Below are 27,715 nucleotides of genomic sequence, written 5' to 3'. Positions count from 1 at the left end.
GCGGGGCGGTGGCGCTGGTGCGGGGGCGCTGCTGCGTGAGGGGCTGTGCGAGGCCAGCCCTGTACGCGAGGAGCTCGCGGGGCCATGGCGAGCGCTGAGGCGGCGCGCGCCCCTCCCGCCCTCCTGCGCGCGGCCCCCGCTGCCAGGCCGGGCGCCGCTAGAGGGCGCCGGCGCCCCCCCGCCCCGCTGCGGGCGCGCATGCGCGGCGCGGGCGGCGGCGATGGCCCCGCAGTGACGGCCGGATCTAACGGCGCCACCGCGGAGCGCGCGCGGCCCGCCCGGCCCTGCCCGCGCGCCCACCGGCCCCGCGCAGGAGGCGGCGCCGCCGCCGCGGTGATGCGGCCGCGGTGAGCCCCGGGTGCCTCCGCCGCCCTCCCGCCGCATCGGGCAGCGCGGCCCCGCCGCCGCCCCGCGCCCGTTCGCGGATCCTGCCTGCGGCCGCCGCCATGCCGGGCCGCCGCTGAGGGAGGCGCCGACAGCAGCAGGGGCCCCGCGGCGGGGCGGGTATGGCCCGCAGGGACCTGCAGTAGCGCCGCCGCCGCTGCCGCCCGGGCCGAGCCGCCGCTCGGAGCGAGGCCTCCCCCGCGGGAGGCGGAGGAGGAGCCGGCGCGGCCCCCTCTGGCAGGGCCGCCGCGGCCTCCGCGCTGCCGCCGGCGCTGCCGCGCGGCTCCAGGTGGCCCCGGACCAAGGTGACACCCGGCCGGCCCCCGCCCCGGGGCCACCTGCCCCCGCGGCCCGCGCAGACCTTCTTCGCACCGCGCAGCCGGCGGCGAGCGAGCGGCGGCGATGAACCCGGTGAATGCCACTGCTCTCTACGTGTCCGCGAGCCGCCTGGTGCTCAACTACGACCCGGCGGACCCCCAGTCCTTTTCCGAGATTAACAAGCTCCTGCCCTACTTCAGGCAATCCCTCTCCTGCTGCGTGTGCGGTGAGGATCTTTCTTTTGTTCCTGCACAATGAGCGTCCCCGGGGCTCCCGCACGGCCCTGGGCCCGCACCGGGGCTGGCTCGGCCTCGCCTCGCCCGGCCCGGGGCAGCTCCCAGCAAAGTTTGCCGGGCCCGGAGCCCCCGGTGCCGCGGCCGCCGGGGGGGCGGCTCGGCGCTCGGGAGCGGTGGAGTGGGAACAGCCCGGGCTAAACCCGCCCCCGGCGCGGGGCAGCCGCGGGCAGGGCCGGTCACAAGGGCAGGGAGGCGGCAGGGGCTGTGTCTCCACAGCCGCGCACGCTGCGAAGGCGGTAGTGGCGTGGAGAGAGTGTTTGCCTCAAAATGCAGCTCTTTATTATGAGCACGGCTTCGTCAGGGGTACGGCAGTTGTCAGTGGTTATTGAAATACCCTGGTGTATTGGAGTTAATCGCTTTAAAAAAACGATGACTAAGAGCGAGTGTGGTAAAAGATACCCAAAACCATATACAGACCATAGAGGCAGGGGAAGAGGAACTTCGTAAATTTTTTTTACCCTCCTTGAAATGTAAACAATCAGTAATTCCGATTGAAAGCCAGGAATTTTGAGCTGACAGAAACAATAATGTTTTGGGGTTTTTTTTTGTGCCTAGTAGATAATTGTTCTGTAACAATAATTACCATAAAAAGCAAACAGGCTGGAAGCGTGCTGGGCTTTCCCCACTCCCATCCCCAAAAAAGAGCCTTCTGTGTGCTGTGGGCAAAGGCAGTATCCGGAATTTCGGTGCTATAGTCCGGGGAATACTGCGAAGGAATTGCATTCTGCTGTGTTTATGGAGTGGGGGCATGTGTCCGTTCCTGGGAGGAAGCTCTGGAATAAACTGAGGTTTCCTTGAACTTCCTTTGAAGCCTTGGTCAGAGTCGGGAGGGGGCTCTGACCTGTTAGACCTCTTGGTTGTTGAATTTTTGTAATTCTCCTCTTCTCCCTCAGGTAGTTTTAAGTCCTGCCCTGTCTGTGTTTTGTATTTTCCTGACAGAATGGTCTTATGCCCACTGTGTTTGTCGATACCGATGTATAGGTTACACTGAATTTGAATTGAATCACTGGGGTTTAGAAAGTTAAATATTTTATTTATTTACAGGATCAGGATTTAACTGTCGAGACAGCTAAAGTAGCGTTAGATGCTTCCTATCCTCTTGCTACTGGCTCCTCCCACTTAAAGTCTTTGAAAATAGAGATCTGTTTGCACTGGGAAAGAGGGAGCCCGTTCCCAGGATCTCTGCATCGTCATTTCCTGAAGTAATTTGTCTTAAGGTTTTTTCCTCATGGAATCCCGATGCTCGTATTGATGCATCTCTGCTTTTTATTTCGTATCACCTTAGGCCCCATTGATTCTAACCCCAGCTGTGCTTTCTTCCCATAAATTCTTCCTGCTTTTAGTCAGTCACCGAATTGCTTTTGCCAAAAAATATGCAAATATTGTTCTGATTTTTTTTAAATAAGATATTTGTGTTGCTGTGCTCTCTGGCTTCTCCACTTTGGGCTTCGTCTTCTGAAATGTGTTCTTTGTTCTCCTTGCCTTCTTCCTTCTTGGCCTTTGGCAGTCTTAGTTTTACACTCTGTGCTCTTGAAATTGTCTATCTTTAATTTGTCCCTACCCAAATTCCTGAGCTTTTTTTCCCCCCTTTTTCAGCTTTTCTTACTTGGTTTTTCTGTCACTCTTAGTTTGGTAGAGCAAACCACATTTTTAGTTTTCTTCTATTTCCTTTTGCTTCCATGGATATTCCTATTCAAAAACTACCTCTTGATGGTTCCACTTTGTCTCTTGACCCTTTATTTTCTTTGAATATTAAGGTTATTCCATTGGTGTATATTTTTTTTCCTACTGTGGCCAGCTTTCAGAGAACTAGAGCTGCTCTTTAGTTCAAATGTTTTGCTTACAGCTGATTAACCAGTCTTATCTGTGCCTCCTGGACTCCTGTTTGTGGTGTGTTAGTATCCAGAGGCCTCAGTAAATTCCACACTCTCTGTGAAGCCATGGAGTAAAACAGAGTTACTCAGGTGTCTGTCTTGAACATGAGGTGGTCATGGGGGAGTGGGCCTGCCCCACACAAAACTGCTCACTGTGGTGTTCCCAAGTGTCGCAAATCTGCAGTTCAGACTTGTAAAGGCCAGCCCATCTTTTTCTCATTTGCTTTTTGTGTTCCTTTTCTCTTAGTGCTGAGCTGTTACACTTTTTACACATTCTGAATACTTCAGGTCATTAAAGCCTGTGCAACCATCAAAGTCTTTTTAGCTTTGGTGTTTTAAAAGATAAAAATTTAAGTACTGAAGTAAAGGCTACATTGAGAGATCATGACAGTGTGCACTAGGACACCTAAAACTCACTCACAGTCCCAGCATATTCTGAGTTGGAAGGGACCCACCAGGGCCATGGAATCCAGCTGTTAGTGAGTGGCCTGTAGAGGGACTGAACCCAGAGCCTTGGTGTTCTCAGCACCCTGCTCTCACCAGCTGAGCTAACTGTGTAGTGTGGGTTTGGGTTGGGATTTTTGTTTTCATACTTGAAAGCTTTTTAGATGCTCTCTTCTTTCTGCCCTGTTTTTATGTTTAGACTATGAGATCCAAATACCTGGCTCTGGGTCCATGTACATGGAGCTTGGAGTGTCTGGTACTTTCCTTGCACAGATCTTTGTCAAGTGCTGGGTGCAAAGGTTTTAAAACTGCTTTGTTGGAGAAATGCTGCAGGAAGTATCAGAAGTAGTTAAAGTCTCAAGTGCTGGGCTTCTAGGAATTCCCTTGGGAAGTTACTCCACAAATTAGTGCTCCTTATGTCATCAGCTTTTTCTCAGTGTGTAATCTCTCTGGAGTGCACTCTGTAACGCTTTTTATGCTGTAGGTATTAATTCCATGGTCAAGATTGTCCCTTTAATTTTAGGGAATTGTTTTTAGGAGAAATGAGTGCCAGCTACATAAATCTGCTAACATTCCTGGGCTTCCACTGTGCTCCCAAAGCATGAGGCATAAGCCAGCTCATTTCCTTGTGATCCCATAGTTTTTACACCAGCTCACATAGCAGGGGGTGGCAGAAGTTTTTGGACCCACATAATTATGAAGTTCTAATTAAAGCTCTGATTTCAGATTCAGATTGGCACACATGGAGTTGCAGCAGTAGAAAGCCAAAATGTAAATACAGTATGTCAGTGTAAGTCAGCTGAATCAGTTCTGGGTGGATTCAAGGTCTCTCTCTTGCCTCATGATGGGTGATAAGGGTTCAGTTCTGTAGCTGAAACAGCTGTGTGTGTGTTTCTAGGATTTAAGTGTGATCATGTGACAGTTTCCTGGACAGTGCTGTCGGTAATACATCATCCTTTTATAGGTATGTATAAGACAATATTTCCTAGAGCTTTTAGAACTTGAAAGTAACTGCTCCCAAGTGTGCATTAGGCAGAAGGGCTGTGCCTTGTGTGTTTTGAGGATGTGAAATTCAAGTTTCAGCCTCTGGAATAAAGTGATTATTATAAAATTGCATGTTAATAACACATTTAGTTTAAAAGTAGCATAGTAGAATTTATGCAACAAACATTTAAAACATTCTATGTTTTAAAGGTGCTGTCTGTTGGGATAAACCTAGCAATGCCATTCTCTGGTTCAGATACCTTGCAGGTAACTGCAAGTCATTGGTCTTTTCAGCATTAACAGCCTTCTCTAAATTCAGTTGAAATGCTTGTAAGAGATACTGTTGCCAGTCAGATCAGCTTAGTTTTTTATCCATAGAAAATTTCATCTTGGAAATCTCTGAAAGATTTCAAAAGTATATGGAAGATTGTTATTCCTGATTGAGAGATTTCTTGGAAGCTGGCAGGTCTGCAGGACAACGTTTTATGCTTGGCTGGGAACCCAGCTGGTGCTGGGAAATACAGGATGAGAATACAGTTCTTGTCTTAAACATCCTGTAATCCCAGTAAGGGGATGTGAGACAACATGTGGCTTTAGGGAGATTAGGGGGAGAGGAACAAAGAAATCCATGGCAGCACTGACTGGTACCTCACAGAACTCCATCCGGTGTTCTGAGGCAGCTCTTGATACTTTTAGCCAGGGGGTTGAAGGCTCAGTGGTGCAGTAGCATTGTGGAAGCAACTCCCAAGCATGAGCAATGGCATGGATTGCCAAAAAAATAAAATGAAAAGCTGATGACTTCTGTTTTTCTATATAAAGATTAGTGTAAGGGTGTTATTTCCCTCCTGCTCTTGTGTAAAAGCAATAGCCTGTTTTGAGAGTTTTTTATTGCCAAAGCAAGTTGAATGGAGTGTATAATATAATTACATATTATAATCAATTATACTTGGCACTAGATCTAAAATGTCCCCATAGTTGGTGGTATACAGTTGTGTAAAATTTTCCACTTTGTGCCGTTCAATCCATGTGAAGGCTTTTCTTCCTTGCCTCTCTCTGAGCTAATTCTCCCTTGCTTCTGCAGTCCCTGTGTCCCCCAATGCCCTTCCCTGGTCGGCAGCTCTTGGGGTGTGGTTCCAGGTGCCAGGAAGAGCTCAGTGCTGTGGGCTGCACTCTGTCACTGGGAAATGGTGTGAACTGGGCCTGGACAGTCAGACTGAACTTCCCTCGGAGAAAGGGAGGTACTTGAGTGACACCTAAACAGATGGAAACTTCCTGGAAAATCAGTTTCCTGTCACAGACGTGGAATAAGGGACAAGAAAGGAATTCCCATTATAATAAAACTTAATTACATGGATGATACTGGAGTTTCTGTTGGGGATGTGAGCCATGGCTAAGTTGGGCTCGGATAACAGAGTTTTAGAGTGGAGAATGTAAGTTTTTTAAGTTTTGTGATGGAAAAGTTTAGCTTAGAACTTCTTCCTTGTCCATTCTCCCTAGGTTGAGGAGAGTGAGGGTTGATTCGTGATCTGCGCTGCCAGATCAGAGTTGCCTTTTATGTTTGAAAATTGGTCTGGTGCTGTGGGGTTTTTTAGGTATTTTCTCCATTGACATTTTCTTCTTTTCTTTATTTTCAGTTATGAGAAATACGGTAAATAAAACTACTGGTAGTTTTAAAAAGTACATTATTTTCCCCTAAAAAATGGCATGAGTGGTTGCCAAAATACTTCTGAAAAATAATCAGCATCTCTGAAAAAACCATCAGGGAGCATTGACTAAAGACTAAGTACCTATCAAATATATTCTGCTGCAGATCCTCTGTGCTTGGTCTGGGGAGCAGTTGTCTATAAAATGTCCAGTTGTACATCTCTGTATACACCAATTTTTTCTCAAGAACATGTTGGGTGATTTCCTCTTAAAATCTCCCTACTCAACTTTGTTTCCCTTTCCTGTTTTCAAACCCTGTGTGTGACTCCTGGGAGAACTGCTTTGTCAAGGTTGTCTGCATTGTACTGCAGAAGTTTTGATAACAGAAAGTTCTGCCAGTAGAATTTAAATTGGTTTCTAAACTAAAAATACTCCTCTGCCTTAGAAGAAAATTGAGTGGGAAGAGAAGTAGCTGTGGTCCCCTCGGTGGCAGCTGGTTGACAGTGGCTTCCAAAGAGGGTTGCAGTGCTGTCTTGTGCTGGGACTGGAGAGGAATGTTCCTGCTTGAGGAGCTGGGAGGTGATGGATGGGTTTGGTGGTGCCTGAGGATATTGATGAAACCGATTGTTTTCCCGAGTGTTTAAAGAGGAATTAATGTGTTGCCAAGAGGCATCTTTATTGAGATGGCTGAGCTGTCCTGGTCAGTGGGCACAGAGCAGTCCAGCACACCTTCCTCTGCCTTTGTTTTCATTGCTACCTTACAATGCACATCAGGCCATCTAAATAGGGACTGAGTGACTGAGAGTTCCTGGATATTGTGTTGGAGTCTTTTGTAAGGCCAGAAAACATTCCCTGGGGCTGGGCAATGCCTTGAGAAGTGATGACAGTACAGCCTTTCCTGAGGTGCAGGGAGCAAAGGGCAAAGATTCCCCTGCCCTCCTGGAGGAATTACAGAGTCCCCCAGTGATATAATTTGGTATTTGGTGTCTCCTGAGCCTCGCAGCCACAGCCCACGAGCCTCCCTCTCACACTGTGGCCCTGGACAGTACACTCCACTCTAAGATTCTCATGTTCAAGCATTTTTGTTCAGTGTGGAAAAATGATTTTCATTGCTTTTTGTTTGCTATGGGAATGTGATGAACTTGATCTATAGCTTCCAAAGCAAGTTCTAACTCTTGTGTTTCTGCAGCTTAGAAACATGTTATTATTTTATACTCATAGGAGAAATGGTAACTACTATTTGAAACTTCTCAAAATACAGCAATTGTGACTTTTGGAAAACATCATTATGTGAAAATTTTACACTGCATGGTGAAAAAGATTGATTTATCCATCCTCTTAAATCCTCAAAGTTTGAACTTTACCACCTAGTTTGTTAAAAATACATTTAGCATTTTTCCTGTCAGGGACTTTGTGAACACAAGGACTTTCAAACAGAACTATAACTTTGATACAGGACTTAGTAAAAATGTTCTGTTGTTTCTTATGTGGGGGGTGGACTCAAAAAGAACAAGGCAGTCCCTTCTGCACTTAAAATGCAATTTGTTGTAGTTTTTTTCCTTGAACTTCAGCTAAAGAAGTTGACTGTATTTCTCCAGATATGAAGAAAAATAGTCTCACTGTCTTCTGATGATGGTTAAATTGGGTTCCCATGGTGTTCAGGCAAAAACAGTGCAGTTTTTATTTTTTCAAAGAGTTAGACAAACATTAATTTATTAGTCACAACTGTCCCTATATGAAGGTAATAATGTCTTTAGCAATTTTTCATAGCTGTGTGTTCACGGAGGATGTGAAGTAATATTCAGTAGCCAGTAGAATGTTTTCTGTGATAAAATTTTGAGATACATATTTTTAGTTGATTTGGGGGTTTTTTTAGTGCTTTTTTTGTGTCCCCCTCATTTCTATTTCACCCAACAAGGAATTTATAAGTATTTGTGGATGCCTTGGTCAAATTCTGGTGGTGTGGTTGGGTTGATCTAGGGGCAGGGTGGTGTTTGCAGGAAGAAATAATTTTTCATAGTTCACAGGGAAACTTTCATTGTTTCTCAGAGTTCTGTGCTGGGAGTCTTGGGGAACATTTTTTCATTTCTACTTTCTGGCTGAATTGAACAGCATCTCTGTACAGAACCTTGTGTCAAAGCCCACAGGAGGATCACACATCTGTAGTGTTGTGAACTGCCCTTAGCTCCACGCCGTGTTCTGTAGCCGTAGGTGCAGAGCTTTGCCCCTGGAATATTGCAAGGATGAGTTTGCGTCTCAGCTAAGAGTGTGGCCGCTGCACATGCAGATGTGTTTTGGGAATGTGCTTTGGGAATGCTCTGCACTGCTGGGTGACAGGGGATCCAGGAGATTTCACTTAGAGGAGCTGCCCAGCATTTTTCTACCTGGGACAGCAGGTAGGACAGACATGGGTCTGGGGCATCTGGCTCCTGACTTTGGTGCAGTTTTGGTGAAATGCATCAAATCCAACATGGTCCAGCCCACCCCGAGTGTAGGTGTGGAATTGGGGGGTGTTAGGACTTGGGATCTGTGAGATTTTTCCCTGCTGTCATGTCCATGCACCAACCTCTGTGAGTCTGAATGTGTTCAGTTTTCTTGTTTTTTAGGAAGTACCCAGATCTCCCACCCCTCTAAAACAGATCCCACACATTTGTTGTATTCCTCTGCAGATGGCTGGCAGACCTTTTTTGCTGCTCATCATATGCCTGCCTGTCTGTCATCAGATAGTTTTGCAAATAGTGCTTTTAGGGGGTTTATCCAATTCAGGAAATGATGCTTTTGTGAGGGTGTTTTCTGTTGTGTTTTGCCTTAAAGCTTCGTTGAGCTGCTGTTCATTCTTCAGTGGGCTCCAGCTGATCATTTCTTGGGTGAGAGGATGCTGTGTGGCAGGGAGTAGTTCAGGGAAGGTGGTGGGGAGAGCAGGGCTTTTCCTTCCCACGGTGCTGCAGCTGAAGCTGTGGAGCTGCAGGTAGAGGGGTGGCTGGGCACAAACCCCTGTGCAGTGGTATCACGGTTGGTGGGAACCTGTTCCTGTCCTTCAGAAGCTCCTGAGCTCTGAAGCTTGGACGTGACAAGTTGTTGGAGCTTTCTGGCTGTTGCTAATATTTTAGTAGAAACAATCAGATGATGTTTAATCGCAATATGGAAAGGCTGACAAGTGTAGCAGTGCTGCTGTCAAAGCTGCAGCTGTGGATATGACTTTGGGGTCCTTGGCATGTAGAAGTCTGTGTGTGCTTCAGGTGGGTAGAGCTTCCTGCTCCTCAGAGCTTGGTAGAGGCTCAGCATTTCTGTTTCTGTAATCATGGTTTAAAAATAAACTTGTGCTCACCGTGCTGTTTGGTGGGCACAGATTGGTGGGTGAGCTCCCTCGATGCCACAGTGGCTTTGAGGCTGGGCTGGCCAGCCCCCAGTGCTGGCTCAGCACCACAGCACCAGAGCACTTCTGGTGATCCCAGTGCAGCCAAGATCAAAGGCTGACAGACGGTGGCAGTGAACCCCAGGGATACATTTGTATTTGTAAAAAAATGTGACTTACTTTTTTTACTTTGTGAAATTGAGATTTAATAATGAAATAATTCTTAAGACTTTGGGTTGTTGGAAAAGCCAAGATAATTTTCAGTGATTAATGTTCCAGTAGCATTTCCAAGGACCCTAAATTAGATATTTGTGTTTAGCCCTTTCCTGCCTTTCCTGAGGATAGGTGAGAATGGCTGGAGGTACCTGTTCAAGCCTTTTTTTTCCAGTGAATTTCATCCATTAGGAATATATTTGCTGGATACAAACACCTAACAATTGTTTTGATTCCCAGTTCTTTTCCTCCCTTTGGTCTCAGAGACACAATTTGCAAATGCTTCCCCTGTCTCTGTGGCTGTGAAATAATGCTCATTAAGGACCTCAGCAGGAAGTATTCCCTGTGGTTTAAGTACCCCTGCTCCCTGGACACCCTTTTCAGATCAGCCAGGATGTTTGGTAAATAATATGTTAAAAATTTTTCCTCTGTATATGCTCCTTATTAATTTTAAGTGCTGATATTAATGTATGTGTTTAGTTAGTCTTTCTGAAATCAGGATAGCTAAGAGCTGATGTGGAAGGAAAGCTTCTTATTGGAGGCCTTGTAAGAATGTGATTTTGCTTTTGGTGTAGTGATAAATCCCTTAAAAAAGAGGGTGAGAAAAGACAGAGCAAGGTTCAGTAACACCAGGCTACTCAGGGCTGTAAGACTGAAGGTCTGCAGTGAGTAACTGTGGAAAGTTACTCAATGTAGGTGAATGGCTGCACAATAAAATGAAAAATTACATTTAGCTTAGAGAAATACTAAGTTACAAGTATGGGAAAATATTAACTTCAGGGCCCACCATGTTTATATCTTGGAGATCTATATAAATTTTTCAATTTCTAGAGAGAAGCAGCACTGATGGCCACCAGGCAAAAGTGAGATCTTGGCACTGCAAAACCTGGAGGTTCCAAAGCAGCTCAGATGCTGTTTGTGCTGCTTAGTGCCCCTCCCTGACTATTACAAGTAATGAAACTTAATTTTATGGGAAATTAGCATCTCATGGTTGACTTTTTTTTAACTTGACAGTACTAAGATTGAGGAGAGTGATAGTGCCACAGAATCCATACCAGAGAGAAACTTTAAAGAATGAATATTCAATGAGATATAAATTGAAACAGAAAATATTCCCACAGCTCAGACATTCCTAATGTCTTTCCAGTGTAGGTTACCTGGCATTTACTGGGAATAGACCTTGCACTGTTCTTCCAGTCAGTGAGAGCATGTGAAGTGTTTTGTCTTGTCAGTCTGTCTGGTTTTTTTCCCTCAAAGCCTCCAGAAATTTAAATTTTCCTGTATCCTCTTTTAGCGTTTGCACTTATTCAGGAGTTTCAGCCAGATTTATTTTGGGAGAAATAAAATGCACTGTTGGTGATGCCTTTTTTAAAATATAATTAAAAGTTAAGGTGGTATCTTGTTTATTTGGTGCCATCTCTGAAGGATGTTAGTTCTAGCATCATTTAGCATTTTAGTTAAAGCATTTTAACTCAGCCTTTTTGTCCTGAGGAGCCAAGAGAGGTTTCTGGTGGATGAGGAGTGCACCCAGCTGCTTGTGTCATTAATGAATTGGGAATTAATTAACGCTGGTGGCTTTTGGCCCTGGGAACACTGTAGTCCCAAGGCTCTGAAGTGTCGGCGCTGGCCAGGGCACAGCTCATGCTGGTCCTGTTGGACTCAAGATCCAGGGGGGCTGGACCATTGCTGGTGAAGTCTCTGCTGAAGAGAGGACTTTGAGGAGCTGGTGGGATTTAAAGTTTTCATTTTGTTCTCTTCAGGGAACTTCTGTCCTAAAATCCAGTCCCATCTTAGGGCTACAATGGCCGCCTCTGCCTGTGTTGTTGCTATATTGTGTCATTTCGAGGGAACTTGGGGGAAAAAACCCAATAATTCCCCCTGCAAGTTGGACTATATGACTTCATGTTCCATCTGTTTGCTTTAAACCTTCCCAGTTTGATATGATGAGTGTTTTCTGTCTTCCTCTGGTGGGGTCTTGTCACACTGTTACAGCAGGGCTCATTCTGTGCCACTGTCTGTGCCACCTGCCAGCTTGCTGAACAACTGTATTTCTCTCCTCTTATTAAAAATTACTGTGTAATGGCAACCTGAGCACTGACTCTTGTGATTTGTTGCTCAAAACCCGGTTTACATCAAGCCACACCCACTGAATGATGGCTCAGGTGGAGGACTTGGAGCAGCCCCTTCCCAAAGAGGGATCAGGGAATGCAGGGAAAAGGGATCAGAGAAGTAAGCAATGACAGAAAATGCCTTTGATATTTTGGGGGTTTTATCCTAGTCTGATATCAATATACACATATATATATCAATATACACTTTGCTTCCTCTTCCCAAGTGGTTTAATTTTATTCACTTGTTGCAGCAGATTGTTTTCACTTCGGAAAATCTGGGTGGGAATTCCCTGATGGCTGTAACTCATCCAGCAGAGGCTCCTTATGGGAGAAGGGTCTGATCAAAGCTGAGAATGTGCTGCTGGGAGGGGAGGGAGGCCTGTTGCTGGGGAGGACTATAGATACTCTGCAGTTTAATTTAGGAGATGGAATATCTTTCTGGCCTAGAGCTGCCTGGAAATAGCAAAGCAATAGTGTCACTTTCTGGATATAGGAACTAGTTGGATTGTTTCTATACAGAATTTAGTTTCACTTGTTCTTTCATATTTTATCCTTAGGTAATATTTGAGTTGTTCATAATGAAAACCAAAACCCTTCTTCCACGTTTTCATAGTTTTGGGGATCGGCAGACAGAACCTTCTAGACTGGCAGTGCTGGGGGTCTGAAACTTTCTGGGCTGTCAGAGGGTGTGTGGATTCCTTTACTAGCTGATTCTTATTAGTTTTTTATTCTAAACAGTAAAATATTGAAAAAAAAATCTTTATTTGGATGGCTTCACTAAATGCTAAGTGGAAAATAACACAAAGTCTGCTGTGTCTTCTCTTTAGGGGTGGATATTTCATCATTTTTACATTCCTTTCGGAGTTTTCCCTTTGCTCTCTTCCCATTTGTTTTTACTAATTACATTAAAATCTTTGTAGTAAGTTGTTATGGGAGTTTATTCTTTCACTTTGGGTAAATTCATAGAAATCTTGTATGTTCTGTAAGTTTCCATGGAAAAAGCTGAAGGGGAGGAGTCGATCAGTAGTAGTGTAGTTGAGAATGTTTCTAAAGGCTGCAGCACACAACAAGTTATGGTGTGATGGCTTTCTTAAAATTTTATCGAATGTTTTAAAATCAGGTTGGCACATGTGAGAATTTGTACAGGAAGTTGTTTGGATGGGATGTTTTCTTGTGAATAACTGAACTTTTTGAGTAACTTCTTTTGATAGTACAGGAAATTCATCCAATAGTGTCCCAGAAACCTGCCTTAAGTCCATTGTAATCTTCCTCTTTCTTTTTCCCATAGGAAATTTGCTACAAGACCCTATTGCTCCTACCAACTCCAATTGTCAGCATTATGTCTGCAAAACGTGTAAAGGCAAGAAGATGATGATGAAGCCCTCGTGTAGCTGGTGCAAGGACTACGAGCAGTTTGAGGAGAACAAGCAGCTGAGCATCCTGGTGAACTGCTACAAGAAGCTGTGTGAGTACATCACGCAGACACCACTGGCCCGGGACATCATCCAGGCCGTGGATTGCTCTGCAGACCTGCTAGCTCTGCTCAAGGATGGGGCGCCGCTCCACGAGGAGACGGAGAAATCCTCGGATGCAGCCCTGGCTCTGTGTCTGACGCATTCCCCAGTCCCTTCCACCTCGGAGCTGGCGACGGACGCGCAGGGGGGGTTCACGGCGCTGCCCGAGAGCACCCCCAGCCTGGACCTGCGGGGCTCTGTCATCAACGGGCTGCCCCCCTGTAACGGGCTGTCGGTGGAGAAGCTCGGCGTGAGCATCCCCTCTCCTGAGCACGCCAGCGCCATCGATGTGTGCGGCACCGGTGATTACATCAAGACAGAGGACATCCCCGGCAGCCTGCAGCCCGTGTGTGACACGGTGGCCACCAGCGACCTGTGCCCCGCGGGCATCGACATCTGCGGCTTCAGCGAGGACATCAAGCCGGGCGGGTCGCTGCTGCTCAGCGTCGAGGAGGTGCTGCGCAGCCTGGAGACCGTGTCCAGCAGCGAGGTGTGCGACTCCAACCTGCAGCCTGGCTTGGAGGCAAACATGGCCAACGGCCCCTTCCTGCAGCTCTCCCCCCCTCCCCTCAGCCATAACATTTTCATGTCCACAGATGCTTCTCCTCATGGGCTCTCCTGCACGGCAGCCACACCCAAGGTGGCAAAGCTGAACAGGAAGCGCTCTCGCTCCGAAAGCGACAGTGAGAAGGTTCAGCCTCTGCCCATCTCCAGCATCATCTGTGGCCCGACGCTGGGAGCATCGGCTCCTGTGACAGTCAAACAGGAAAATAAAATGTCTTTGCAGCCTATTGCGACTGTACCTAATGGAGGAACTACTCCCAAAATCAGTAAAACTGTGCTCCTGTCTAACAAAAGCATGAAAAAGAACTTAGAACATGCCCCTAAGAAATCCCACCCAAAAGCCAAACCAGGGGTGCTGAAAACAAAAGATAAGGCAAAGGAGAAAGTTCCCAGCAGTAATGTTATGCCAGGAAGCCCAACAAAAACTGTGTACAAAAAGCCACAAGAAAAGAAAGGGTGTAAATGTGGTCGTGCCACCCAAAATCCAAGTGTTCTTACATGCCGTGGCCAACGCTGCCCTTGCTACTCTAACCGCAAAGCCTGCCTTGACTGCATATGCCGTGGCTGCCAAAACTCCTACATGGCTAACGGGGAGAAGAAGCTGGAGGCCTTTGCAGTGCCAGAAAAGGCCTTGGAGCAGACTCGGCTTACTTTGGGCATTAATGTGACAAGCATTGCCGTGCGCAATGCCAGCACAAGCACCAGTGTAATCAATGTGACAGGGTCACCAGTAACGACGTTTTTAGCTGCCAGTACACACGATGAGAAAAGTTTGGATGAAGCTATAGACATGAGATATGACTGTTAAACCTTTCTTTCTTTTCCCTGCCATCCGTAGGGGAACTGCTACAGGTTTAAGGCAGCTATGGTTCTGTTTAACTTGCTGGAGCTCCTGCGTTTAGATCACTTGTATCAAGTGTTTTTCATTGCTATGTTCTGTGTATTAGTGTCTGGGAAATAGTTGCAGATAATGGAGGAGTTACCCTAAAACTGTTTTAGTTCTTACAGCACCTCATAGTTTGAGATCGATTGCTGATGTAAATGATTTTATCACACGATCTTCTGACAAGGAATATATTTGACCTCATTGTACTTGCTCATGCTTTGTGCTCAGTCAAAGCTTCAGCTTCGGTGTAGCATCCAGATAGTGCATCTCAGCTGTGCTAGATGATGGTGTAGAAGAATAATCATTTGATGGGTTACTGTCACCACAAGCAGGAAATGACCTGATGTTCCTGTGGGAAGGGCCGCACTGAACTGGGGGATACACTCCGGAAAGGGTGGGTAGTGCTGATTGTGAGAATTGGTTGTGCCCTCTACTAAACAGCAGACAGTTAAAAAAAGATTAATAAATAATACTGAGCAAGCTGGTGGGCCAAAAGGCGTCTCAGGCTGCAGGCGAGGCTCAGCAGGGTTGGGTGGATGCAGAGGTCGAGCTCCAGCTTGGATACCCCATCCTGGTAATGACATCATCCTTGGGGTGTGTCTTCCTGACACTTCACAGGTCATGTCCCTGCTCAGTTGCCCCTCTGTGCCAGCCCCCTGTGTGTGACAAGTCACTGAGGGGCTGGGCTGCAGGAGAACATCACTGGTACCCTACGAAGGCTCAAGTTCTGTTAGCACCATCCTCTCCCTTTCCAAAGTTCCTGCTGTCTTACTGCTGTTGCTTCTAGGGTAGAGAAGGGGTTTTGTGGATTACAGGGAGTCCTTGGCTGATTTTCTCCCCTCTGGTGCTGATCAGTGCCAGGACTACAGGGAGATTCTGCAGCACTTACCACCACTGGGGGGTTGCTTTATCAGGTCTGTAACAGAGCTGGGACCCCTCCTGCAGAGGTGAGTTCCTCACTGACAGGCACCTCCCAGCCAGGGCATGGGATCGAGGGTGATCAAAGGTCATATTTTTGGGGTGTTTGCTAAACAGAATAAGCTATATATAACTCACTCCACCCTGAACCTATCTCATTTTTTGCTAAAATGTTGAAAGCAGCTTTTGAAGGTCATTTCTTTTCAGCCTGGGCCAAAAGGCTTGAAAACAGAAAAAAACCACAAAGTTGTCGAGCTTATCTGGAAAAGTGTTACAGTGAAAGAATTCCTGTTAGGAATTCAGCTTTGTGCAAAAGTGGTTTATTTCAGCGCAATCCCTAAATAAGAGTGCAGGCACAATATTTAGTTGTGCCTTCAGGGCTTCGTTGGAAGCCTAAAAAGTTGAGATTTCTTTGTGAAAGCAGAAATTCTCTTGGAATGATAGAGCACAACCCGAACATGGGCTGAGTCGAACACAAACATTAGTGTCTGATTTTAAAGGCCATTCCTGTTTCAGCAGCATGTTAAATAGTGTGGATTTTTTTAGTTCCTTTCCTGCTTCCATCTTCCCTTTTCCTCAGGCAGAGCCCCCGTGGTGCTTTCCGGCCCGGCGCTGGGTGTGCTTTGATTTGGCACAAAGCACGTACAATGACGGTTCCTCACCGAGAAATGAGCAAAACCCTTTGGACACAAATGGCACCTCCTTTTGTTTTGTAGTGTACCATGGTGTCATTTTCTGTGAATGTGGTCAGAGCTTTTTGTTGGTTTCGGTTTGTTTCTCCCCCCGTCTTTTTTGTGGGGTGGGCAGGGTGGGGGGTTAAAGCCATAGGAAGAAAAATGTGATGTATGTGTCCAGTCTGTACTTTTTTGTTTTTGTTTTGCAAGAAGAGTTGAAAAATATTTTTGATAATGAGTAAATGGTGGAAAATGCTTCTTAGTATTCTTGTCTTTATTTGCCAACCCAAGTACCTAAGATCTGTGTTTTTTAGCCCTCATGAGATTTAACGATGTCCTATTAAAATGTATTTAGTTAAACTTGTATGTGATTTTTGTGTTGACCCAGAGGGATCCTACAAGTCTCTAATTTGGTGGTTTGATCGTGACCTACTAATGTAAATCTGTTTATTAGTCCACTACGTGTAAGCGAAGTAGCGACCCGGAGTCTGGGAGTGGCTGCACAGCACGGGTTGTGTCAGAATGCTTTTGCAGAGCTGTTCAGTTTTGCCAAGATTGTTGATGGTACATTTTTAGGACTTTCATTAAATTAAATACAAAGTACCTTTGCTCCAGAAATGTGGGAGTATTTGGAATCTTTACTATCTCACTGCTGCATTCAATGTGGTACCAAAAGTTGGATAACTTAGGTCAAGAGTGTTTCGGAGCATCAACAGGAGAGCCCTGATGGTTAATGTAAAACTGCAAATGGTAGATTCAGGTTGTTTCTAAAAACATTTCCTTTTATGCTGCCACATTCTTGAAATGTATATTAAAATTCAAATTGATTTAATAAATGTTAGTTTTCTAATTCTATTTTGCAACTGCTGAAGGCATCAGTGTGGCATATGTTGAACTCACTGTCTAAATACTACTTAGTGTGTTGATGATTAATTCTCTAATTGTTTAAATTAGGGTTGGCTTGGTTTGGTTTCCTTGCCCTCCTGGCTAGTTGTTTGTGAGCTGAGCAATGGAAAGGATCGTCTTGGTGCTGACAGGAATTCCAGCAGCTCCAGCTGGGAAAGCATTCCTTCCACGGCAGCTTCTTGATGTGGGGCCTTCCTGCCTTGGCTTGAGCAGAGAGCAGGGTGAGAATGTGGGCCAGCACAGCCCAAGAGGGACTTGTCCTTGCTGCCATCCTGAGGAGCTGGAGAGTCACTGGTGGGGTGCAGCTCAATGATTGTTTGAACTCCAGCCTGGCCCCAGCTGGGCTGCCTGGAGTTCCTGGTGTTCCTCCTGTGGGGCTCTGGATCTGGGGTGCTGTTCTCAGCATTAGCACAGAGGGAGCTGCCTGGGGACTTCTTACAGAGGAAGCGTGGGATACTTCAGTTTTCTTTCCAGTCCCCTTGAAGGCAGGGATTAACTGCCAAATGTCATTGAAACCCTGTGATTTGTAGAGCAGCGTCAAAAAGAAAAAGCAGCAGTTTGTGGTCACGTGTAGTGGTACAAAATACGGTGCTTCTGACCATCCAGATCTGAACATGGTTCTGAACAAGGAGGAGATGCCCTCTATTCTTCCATGTGGAGTGGAAAGGCTTTTCCCAGGTATCACACAGGACATGTTCAAAAACATTGAAACATGCAAGTCAATGTGGCCATTGGTGATGGGGCTTAGAGGGCAGGGTGGAGCTTTGTCAAAGGTTGGATTTGGTGATCATGGGGGTCTTTTCCAGCCTTAACAATTCTGTGGCAAACCAGGGGTTGGGATTAAATCCCAGATGAGGGGGGACAGGAAGACAAAAAATTAACTCCTGGATGTGTTACCTTGTGGCTCTCCCAGCAGGAGCTGTTCTCATTCCCTTGGCTTGTCTGACCACAGTCCAGAGCCAGGGACATTGGGGGCACAGCAGCCTCTCCCTGCAGATGTTCGTCCCTTGCATGGAAGCTGAAAACACTGCCAGGAACAAAGGTGGCAGGGACCAGCTGCCTCCTACACAGAGGCTCCCCTTGGTGCTCTCAGCACAGCCCGGGGCTGCCCCTGCTAGACCCAGCACTTGGTGGTGTGGGAAGAACCTGCAGAGTTACAGAGCAATAAACCCGAAAAGCCTGTTTGCCAAAGCAGGTACTTCTGGCACAGCAGGGAGCTGCTCCCTCTGTGAAACTCTGAGAGTTTCAAGGAACAGATCCCACAGCTGTGGCACAGGGATGGTGCAGAGCTGGTGTGGGCCAGCACAGAAGCATCCTTTTACTGCATGCAAGAAGCACCCCCTCCCCAGATAATTAGTATTTAAATTACCTATATAAATGATCTATATATTATCTATATATTATCTATATAAGTCAGTTAGAAAATAATTTTTATTTGCTAAATTGAAAAACTCAAAGGATACGAACAAACACCTTTATAAGAATCATTCCAAATGTGTGGCACAGCTGAGGAAATCCCCTCTGAAAGGCAAGTGAAGCTGTTACCAGTACTACCAAGAACATCACAGGCAGATCTTTGGTGTTAACTATTTCAATTTAAAATTTGAAGTGCTTTTGATACCCTAAAGAAACTCACCAAAAGGTGACAGTTCTATAGACAGATTTAGGCACCCTTTGGTGAAGCAATAGAAGAACACACACTGACTCTGCTTGAGCATTTGCATATAGGTAAAATAGAAAAGGCAGTAGTAGTTTTCCCTGGTTTTTTTGGTGGTTTGGTTTTTTTTTTTTGCTTGCTCATTCCACTTGTGAAAGATCCAGGAGCTATCTCTTTCTTTTTTTTCAGGACAGGTTAAAGTGAGGGAGTTGGGTGTTTTGGTAAGGCATCACAGGGACAGTGCTCCAGAGGTAAGTGGTCAGATTGCTTTATCACAGTATTTTTGAGAAGCCTGGGATTTTGGCTTTGGAAGGCATTTGCTTGCAGGTGCTTGGGTGGTGTGCACTCATCACAGCAGGGCAGGAGAGTTTGGCACATCAGCTGGAGATGAAGTGAGCAGTAACACTCTACCCCACCACCGAGACAGGTTCTCCTTTTTAAATTCAAAAATCCTTTATTTGCCAAAAAAGAAGAAAATATAAAGTAAAAATACAAAGATCAAACCATGCCACCACAAAATGTCTCCAAAACTACTTTTACAAAGTATGAGAACCTTTATTATTATTATTAAATATTCAGTTTCTAACCCCCTCACCCAATGATACAGTGAGAAGATGAGCACACAAGGGGAAGCTCTGTTTGTTTTTCTTACAGTAGCTCATGCTCATCACTGAGGTTCAGTTTTGTTTGCATAGACCTAAGATACTGATCTAGAAACTCCAAATCCATGCTGTTACAAGGACAGTTCAGTGAACTTAGCGTTGGTCTTTCAGGACTATTTTGTTTCAGAAACTAAGCCCAGTACCTTGGTTAGAGTGTCTTGAGTCAGCTTCATTAAAGCCTTGGGTCAGGAGAGCAGGAAGGCTTTGGAATCCCTTTTTTTGCTGTCCATGTCTGTTCTGCAGCACTTGCCCCTCTAAGGCAGGAGGGGAAGTGGAGCAGTGCCCAGGGTTCACTGCCAAAAACTGGGGTGCAGCACATACTACCGAGATTTTAGAAGAAAGAAAAAATCCAACTAGTACCATTCTAGCAGTAATACTGAGCCATACTTCCCATCTTAGTACTGCAGAGAGAAAATACTTATGATACAACAGCAAAAAGGGGTTTGTAAGAACACGGCTTCATTTTGCTAGACAAAAGCAGACTAGAGAGAACAAATAAGCACAATCACATTTTTATCATGCAGAACTGAATTGTACTCACTTTTCTGACTACTCATAAGGAAAAAGCCTTCGGTGTGAGCTGGATGTGCACTGAACAGTGCAGGATGTGTCCTTCCAGGGATGCAACATCTGAAGTGGCACTGACATGGAGTCAGGAGGCAGAGCCAGAGCCAAGGGACTCCTACAAATCTTTTGGGCAGGGATTCTGGACACAAGCAAAGAAATCTGACTATCTCAGAAAAATATCACAGAAAAATGCAAAGAAGTAGGACAGGAGTTCCCAAATTTACCTCACTTAAATCCTGTAGAGTTACAAACCTTCCTTCCAGAACAGCTGGGGACAGGACTAAGTCATAAATGGGGTGTAGAACACATCCTCTATTAATGCACTTGTGCCTGCTGAATTATGGTTATTTTCAAGTACTTTAGGGACAGAGAATGGATTTCCATTCCTGGAATATTACTGCAGATTTTGCACTGCCACCACTGTAGCAGCAGCTTCTGCAGCTTGTCCTATTCATGCAGAATGCAAAACATTTGCTGTGAATTGGAGGGTTTTATGGATTAGCTTGTGTTGACCTACCAGAAAGCATGGATTGGGTTTGGATTCACTCTGTGTTGTTGTTGCAGTACTGTCTGTTTGTAGGAGAGAGGGGCTGGGTTTGGGCTCAGCAGAGCAGCTATCAGCTTCCTGTCTCCATTAACTGAACCAAACCTTGGGAAGGCAGCTGGTGAGTTTTACCAGACTCTGGGTTCTGACTTCTGCAAAGAAAGGCATCAGTTCAGGCTGCTGTGGTGTGAGGTGGGAGCCTGAATTCAGGGATGGGTTGAGTTAAAGGCCCTCTGCAAAAGGCAGATAAGAAAGACCCTGAAGTGGTGGATGACAGAATGGCAAATGAGACATTGCAGTATTGCTACTGCTGGAGGACCATGAGGGCTCTATTTCAGCCCAGAATGGGGTTAGGTTCTTCTTTGTTCCTTTTGAGGAATCTGAGTCTTTGGAGAGATGTAAAGGGACATCAAACTGAAAGGCCCCTCTGGGCAGTGAGAGACGGGTGAACTCCTGCTGTGCCCAGGTTCTTCTCAGAGAAACGTGGCTGGAGCAGGTTACAAGCAGCAGCTGTGGGACTTGCATCCTGTGTCCATTCCCACAGTCAGTTCCTCAGTGGTTCTGCATTTGGGCATTTGTGGAATCACCCTAGGGAAGATTTTCCCTTCGAGGTTATGGCAGTGATGGAGAAGGCATCCAGACCCACTGTGTGCTTGCTGCATTCCAGGGGCTTGGTCAGAGTGCTCCCTGCTTCATCTGTTACTATGGGATGCAGATCACCTGGCAGGGCCTTTGCTAACAACGTGGGCATCCAGAAGTTTCCCAAATACCAAGTCCAGGATCCTGGGCGGTGTGCGTGCATCTGGTCATTTCAACTGAAACCCTTCTCTCTTACCGAGTTTGATTGTTGGAGAATTCTGACCCCAGGAAGGCAGCAGCACATCCCCCTGGGCAGTGGCAGGCAGGGCTTGGGCTTCAGAGACTCCTGGAAAAGCCCAGACTGCACTGGAGTGATCAGCCCATTCCTCATTTGGATACTGAGCCCTGGAGGTACCGCAGGGATCCTGTCCTGTCCCTGGGGACACTCCACTGCCCGGCTGTGCTCTGCCTCCAGGGAGGGCAGCAGGGGCCTGCTGGGAACAGGGCAGGCATCTCCCAGGAATTCTGGCAGGAGGCACAGCTTGAGGCTCTCACAGGGAGGTAACAGGAGATAGATGATACAGTGCACACACAGCAGCCCAGCATTACACACTGGGCACAGATGGGAGGGCCCAGACCTGATTGTATGAGGGCTAAAATTAAGAATTTATTCTAATCACCCCTGTGCTGAACCACAGACAGTTCCTGCTGGCCAGGAGGGGACAGCTGCAGCAGCAGTGTGTGCTGGGAGCAGAGATACCACTTTTGATTCTAGGGAGAAGATGGTTTAATTTTGCACTTAAAGCAAGAATTCATTAGTTAGAGCATTTCCTCCCTGAGCCGGGAGAAAAATTAATTCTGGCAATAATACAGACTAATTCCTTTACTAGTTAAAAGAAGGTGGTTTTTTTTTTCATTATCTCAGCTTAGTCTCTTGGCTACAGGTTAAAGAAGACTACAGGAGAGGAGGAGAACACAGCAATGGACGGAACCGGTGCACACCAAGCACAGCAGTCTCAACACGGTAGCTCAACAGCAGAGATCCATATTTGCTGTGAATACTCTGCAAAACACTTCCACCAAATAGAAATCTACACAGACAAAGCTCTGGCCAGAGGCAGATCAGCACAGGAGGGAACATAGAACAGGTAACTCTATCTCAGATTCCTAGAGAACGTGACGTGGTCTAGTGCTGAAACTGCTCTCAGATCCACAGCAGTGAAACAGTCCAGCAGCCAGTGTTAAGAGCTTGGGGGCAAAGCACAAAGGGACTTCACTCTCCCCATGCACAGGCACATTCCCTTCATTTCCAGGACAGGAAGGAAAAAAAGAACTTCACTATGACCTATGTTTTAAAAGATTTCTAGACACACATTTAAGTTAATTTGGCAGCTCTTTTGTCACTCCTGGTATAAAGCCAAGGGGACAGAGTGGCATAGGACAGAACTGACTGAGAAACGACCACTATCGATGTTGCATGCAGCTGTTGCAGGTAATCGTTAGATGCTGGCATTTATTGCACATCTGGGGACATAACAGAATTTATATATAAATGAAACAAGGTGCAATCACCATTTTCAGTGAGTGTGCACAATAATACATTGTAAAAAGCCTTTTCATAGAAATTACCTTATTGCAATTACACAGGAAGACAAAAAGGGGTCTCAAGTTTCAGTGTACAAAATAAAGCACATTGTTCCAATGACAGATTTAAGGAAAACCCCCAAGTGCCTTGGGACTGAATGCTATCCAGTTTGAAAGACATGAGCTGTCTACCACTTCTCTATGCTCAGAGATCTGAGATAACTAGTTTGTCTGACTTGTCTCCAGTTTCAGGGGGAGGTAAGACTTCATCTGTGTCATAGTCTTCTTCACATGATCTGCAAAGACAAAAGGTGTGTCTTTAAAAGCTGTACTTTGGTTTTCACAGCAGTTATTTCAGTGTCTAACTAAGCCAGCTGGCTAAAATGCAGTAGCATGTGAGAGGTGAACCTCGAGGAGGAGATTCCTGAGGCATGGGGAAGAGGGTGGGAGTAATCAGTACTCTGACAGCAGACATGGATCTGTGCTCCTGTCCAGCCTCATCTGAGGCTTCCAGAACAAATTCTCACTGGTGTTTAGCATTAGAAAATTTGAATCCAGCTTCAGTAACAATTTTCAGGAACTCCCAGAGCCTCAATAGTTCAGTGTAGAAATAAAGTCATCCAGCCACAGCCCCAGGCCCCAGAGGAGCCTTGGCTTAGAAACACCTGGTCCAATGCATCTTCTGGCTGACGTGTGTTTTGACAGACATACAACAACAATTGTGGCCACGCTTTCATGTTCCTCTCTCCCTCAGTCTGAAGTTTGGTATCCAGGATTGAGCATTTATGGTCCAAGGAGGTTTGGTGCGAATTCCCAGCTCCAGCTGCACTATCCAGGCTGGTTGGGTTCCATGCCCTGCAGCACAGGATATGGCTCTGGGGCTCTCAGCCCATTCCTAGTCCCAAGAAATGATGTCTTTAAGATGTTTCCGTTCAGTCACAACATACTATGGGTTAGTTTTGCAGGGCTGCCAAGAAATTTAAGTTCTTCCTTTTGTTCTAAAGCAAGATTGCTCACAAAGGAGATGCTGGAGCAGGTGCTCCAATGGCCAGCACAGAAATGGCTCTCATGTTCATTGGTAAACTGAGCTGCAAAAAGGTGAACTTCTTTGATAGCCCAGCATGGATGTGCCAGGAAGGAGCTGTCTACCCCTTCCTGTGGTGTTTTTCCCTTGGCTGACCCATATGCAGGAACAGCAAACCCTTGGGAGGCTGTCAGGGTCTGTCCTGCTGTAGGCAGGAAGCTCCCTGTGTGGAGACCAGCCCAGACCTTCCTGGAGAACACTGTCCTCTCTCTTCCATAGGGAAAGTACCTGCTTAGTAATTCTGCCACCTTCTGGATTCTTGCATAAGTGGGAGAAGGTCTGGATCCCGCACCAAACCTGTTCTGATCATGTGTGCAAGGTTGCCAAAGTATGTGCAATTTGCACCCTTCTTGCCTCAGTGATGCCTGTGGGAACTGTGTCACCCTGCCTTCCCCACCAGGAATGGATTGGGAATGTTTGCAGGTGCCTCAGCTTCTCCAATCTCTCCTTGGTTTAAAGCGATGCAGCTGAGGAAAACTTTGTATTTCCATTTGAATGCTGTTCTTAGAATGATCTTTTTTTATCTCCTTTTCCTGCAATTCTACCACCCCTTCTGTTAGCCTTGTCCCTTTCTCTCCTACAAATGCAATGTGACTTCTTCCCTGCCTTGCACAGTCACCAGTAGCTGGAGCTCCATTATAATCTTTTTCTTCAGGTGTCTTGCTTCTGCACTAAACCCTCTCATGTCTGCTTCAAAAGGGACTTCCCACTGTCCTTTCCCAGTGAGTTTCTTTTCCACTGCACTGGTTTGCTCCTTAAGGCTCAACAGTGCCTGCCTTTCCCATCTTGGAATAAATGCTTTCCACCTTTATAGCTAAGGAGTGTCTCTGGGATGCTTTCGAACAAGATCAGCACTAAAGGTAATCAATCCTTGCTTTCCTCCCAGGCCAGTTTCAAAATTTCAGTCCCATAAAAACAAATATGGGCTTATGTAGGTTAAATACCCATTCCTTAAGACTCATCTGTGGCAACTCTAGGTTGTTCAGAGGAGGGAAATTACTCCAGGGAAGCTGAAGCTTCCAGTGAAATGTGATGCTTTATTGTTGTCTCAAGCATGACAAGACCTTCCTCTTACTTTTGGTGACTGCAGCTCTTGATGGAGTCCAGCATCCTGGAAGTATCTGTGGATACTGGGAATATTCACTGCCTTGATGAGATTCCCATTCTGGGAGCAGGGCTCTCTCCTGGGCATGCCTCAGCCAGCTTTAGATTGGCTTTAGAAACTTTCCCTCCAGATAAACAGGGACAGGGCTAATCACAGAAGTGGGACACACTAATGCATCTGTGATTGCTGAATGATGGTTGTTTTCAAATGTCTTCATAAGACAAAGATCAGATTCCATGTTCTGCCAGCTAACTTAGCCAAAAATCTTCCAGTCTCTCCCAGAGCTCACCAAGGAATTGTCTTGGTTCTGTCTCCACTCCCTGTTTCTGTCATCCTCAAAACACAGCAGAAATAATGTATGTGCAAAAACTCAATGGGTCTTTCTAGCAAATTTGTCTGGGCATCCAGCTCTTTGTTTTTCTTTTTCCTTTCTTTTTTTCTTCGTGGTCTGTTGCTATGCTCCACAAATGAGATCTAATCCTGCTGCCATGACTACAGAGGTTTTCAGGGGCTCTTAAAGGCTGGCAGCCAGGTTGCTGACATGCTCTTTGCAGGAAGACACAGAGCTGCTTCAGACCAGCTTCAAAAATCTGACATCACCCATCGCTCTTCCCCTGGTTTTGGTGACTTTAGGAATTTATGATCCTGCATGAAGCTTTAGTGGCAGCCTCCTGTTTCTTTTCTGTGCTGAGGACACAGGTGTTGCAAAACAGCTGCAGGAAATGCAGCAATTTCATCTTCCATCCTGCCCTACATCATCTTCCATCCACCACAGAAAGGCCAGGCAGCTCAGAGGGGCTGAGGGAACAGCCTGTTGCTGTTCAAATGCACAGGCAGAGAGGGGAGCAGCTCTCAATAGCTTTGCAAATCTCTGTGCCTAATTAGTAGGTGCTACTGTTATCCCAAGCAATTTCCAGTGTGGGAAGTTTTGAAAGTGATGCAATCTTTTCAATACTCTACTGGCTCTATAAATACTGCTTAAGACTGGATGCAATCCTGAATCATGCAGGATTAACACAGGCTAAGCATTCTTTGAGTGGCTGAAAAAAATATTCTCAAGATGCCAACACAGACACAAATCTAAAGGGAGATTAGACCAAGTCTTCGTTTATCTGCAGAAAGCTCACAGAGGAGTTCTGGAACAACTGCTCTGCCTAAATTCACTGGCTAAAGATAGCTGGTGTGTCTGTCCAGAATCTTACTGAAGGCTGAAAACTGAGTGTAGGTATTGAAGAAACCAAATGTTTAAAAAAAGTCTCAACAAACTTAGTAAATGAATGAAAATATTGAAGTATAACTTATGAAAAACACAGACTAATAGACAAAGTTGGACTAAAGAAAATCTCTGCTAGGTATAATAAATGTAACAGAGCTATAGCTTCTAATCTATGACAGTGTGACATGGTCAATACATGGCCAAGACCAGTAAAAGTTATTTGATCTCTGTTTTTGCACAGTGACCAAAAGAAATAGGCTTTGCCATTTTTCCCCCCTTACTGATGTGTGCAGCTGATCCAAGTGGCTGCCTCCCAACACTCCTCCACTCCTGCTGTAGGGAGCAGCTGTCCCGGGCCTCATGTGCTCCAGAGTCCAGTCCAATTGTTCATCCCACTACTCCACTCCCTCTGCTGGCAGTGGCAGCACTGCTCCCCCCAGAGCCCAGCTGGAGGCAGCTGTGTGTGCCCAGGGCAGTGCCCAGGGTAGTGCCAGGCCCGTGCTCACCCCTCCTGGAGCTGCTCATTCCCAGACTCCTCGGCCACCAGGATCTCATACTCCTCAGCCGCATACCTGTCCCAGTCTGAGGGCTCGGGGCTGTCGCTGTCCATGTCCTAAAGAGATCACACAGTCAGCCTCTAGGGTAGTAAGGAATGGATGGAAACAGCCAGGCAAAAATTGCCTTAACTGAGACAGTCACAATCATCTTGGAGTGTTTTAATATCTGCACAGAAAGGACTATGAAAAAATACCTCTCAGGGTCGGTAAAGCTCAGCATGTGACCTGAGATGCCAACAAACTGCATCTGCTCCACTTCAGAAATGTAACAACCACGCACTTGCTGTGCCCTAGCTCAGTCTGTGCACTCCATACAGGACAGAAGAACTTGGTGGTTTCAGATCTGTCCATCAAAGGTTAATTGTAACTGATCTTTTAAGGGACTCTACAGTTTGCTATGTTAGAGCAAGTTTTAGAGAAGATTACAGGATAACACCTCTATAAATACCTGGCCCTCTGCCATTAACTACAGAATGGGGATAGTAAATTATCTCCCTGGTCCCACTTGACTGCTTTCATGATGATCCAGTTTAAACAAATAAACAAGCAAACAAAAAGGGTGGCTCTGTCTTGGGATGTATTTAAGCCTTGAATCATGGAGCCACAAGGTTTCTATTGGAGATTATGTGGGAACAACTGTAAGCTGGTTTTGGCATCCCCTGCACTTTTCTGTACTTTGAGAAGATAAAAGGCTTCTGGGAGACAATCAATAAGCTGTACTCGTGAAAAAAGTGTTCTTTTATTCAGCTGGATTTTCCCCACATCCAGGAGCACTCCAAAGATGAATGTGAGATTTCCTTATTTAGAAATAAAGGTGATTTATACCTTTTGCACTGCAAAGGGATCCCTCTGTTCATTGTCCAGATATTTCTCTAAATTGAAGAAGGTGTTGAAGAACACATGAGCCATTCTGCACCTCTTCAGGTCTCGCAAGGTTACTCGTCCTACAGAAAAACCCCACATGGTTGTGTTACTGAGTTCTTACAGAAGTTTTAGTTGTAACACCAGTAGGCTTCAATAGCACAAAATTCCTTCCCAAGTCAGTCAAGGATTTTAACATTACTCAATAAATGGG

The 27,715-nt window shown here is 46.0% G+C and overlaps 2 protein-coding genes across 3 annotated transcripts in view; one reads left to right on the top strand and one right to left on the bottom strand.

The window, feature by feature from the left end:
• The first annotated feature begins 286 nt into the window (after positions 1–286).
• MSL2 (MSL complex subunit 2) lies at positions 287–15,476 on the top strand. Its single transcript, XM_058844081.1, has 2 exons — positions 287–928; positions 12,912–15,476. The coding sequence occupies exons 1-2, from the start codon at positions 787–789 to the stop codon at positions 14,507–14,509; spliced, it is 1,740 nt and encodes a 579-aa protein (XP_058700064.1). The 5' UTR covers positions 287–786; the 3' UTR covers positions 14,510–15,476.
• A 5,256-nt stretch (positions 15,477–20,732) lies between these two features.
• The window catches only part of PPP2R3A (protein phosphatase 2 regulatory subunit B''alpha), a 39,293-nt gene continuing 32,310 nt past the window's right edge, over positions 20,733–27,715 (bottom strand). For both annotated transcript variants that reach the window (XM_058843583.1, XM_058843584.1), the window contains exons 11-13: positions 27,466–27,584; positions 26,590–26,696; positions 20,733–22,974 (exon numbers count right to left, since the gene is read on the bottom strand). In XM_058843583.1, coding sequence (XP_058699566.1) covers positions 22,884–22,974; positions 26,590–26,696; positions 27,466–27,584 — 317 coding nt within the window. In that variant the 3' untranslated portion in view covers positions 20,733–22,883. The remainder of the gene's footprint in view (positions 22,975–26,589; positions 26,697–27,465; positions 27,585–27,715) is intronic.

Source organism: Poecile atricapillus, chromosome 8 (assembly GCF_030490865.1).
Source record: "Poecile atricapillus isolate bPoeAtr1 chromosome 8, bPoeAtr1.hap1, whole genome shotgun sequence".
NCBI lineage: Eukaryota > Metazoa > Chordata > Aves > Passeriformes > Paridae > Poecile > Poecile atricapillus.
The sequence above is the reverse complement of the archived record's forward strand: the minus strand, read 5'-3'. Positions and strand labels throughout refer to the sequence as shown.

Bases quoted from the DNA above. Each gene is read 5' to 3' on its own strand.
- MSL2 (XM_058844081.1), top strand. From the start codon at position 787: ATGAACCCGGTGAATGCCACTGCTCTCTACGTGTCCGCGAGCCGCCTG. The intron at 929-12,911 runs GTGAGGATCTTT...TTTTTCCCATAG, and splicing joins CCTCTCCTGCTGCGTGTGCG to GAAATTTGCTACAAGACCCT.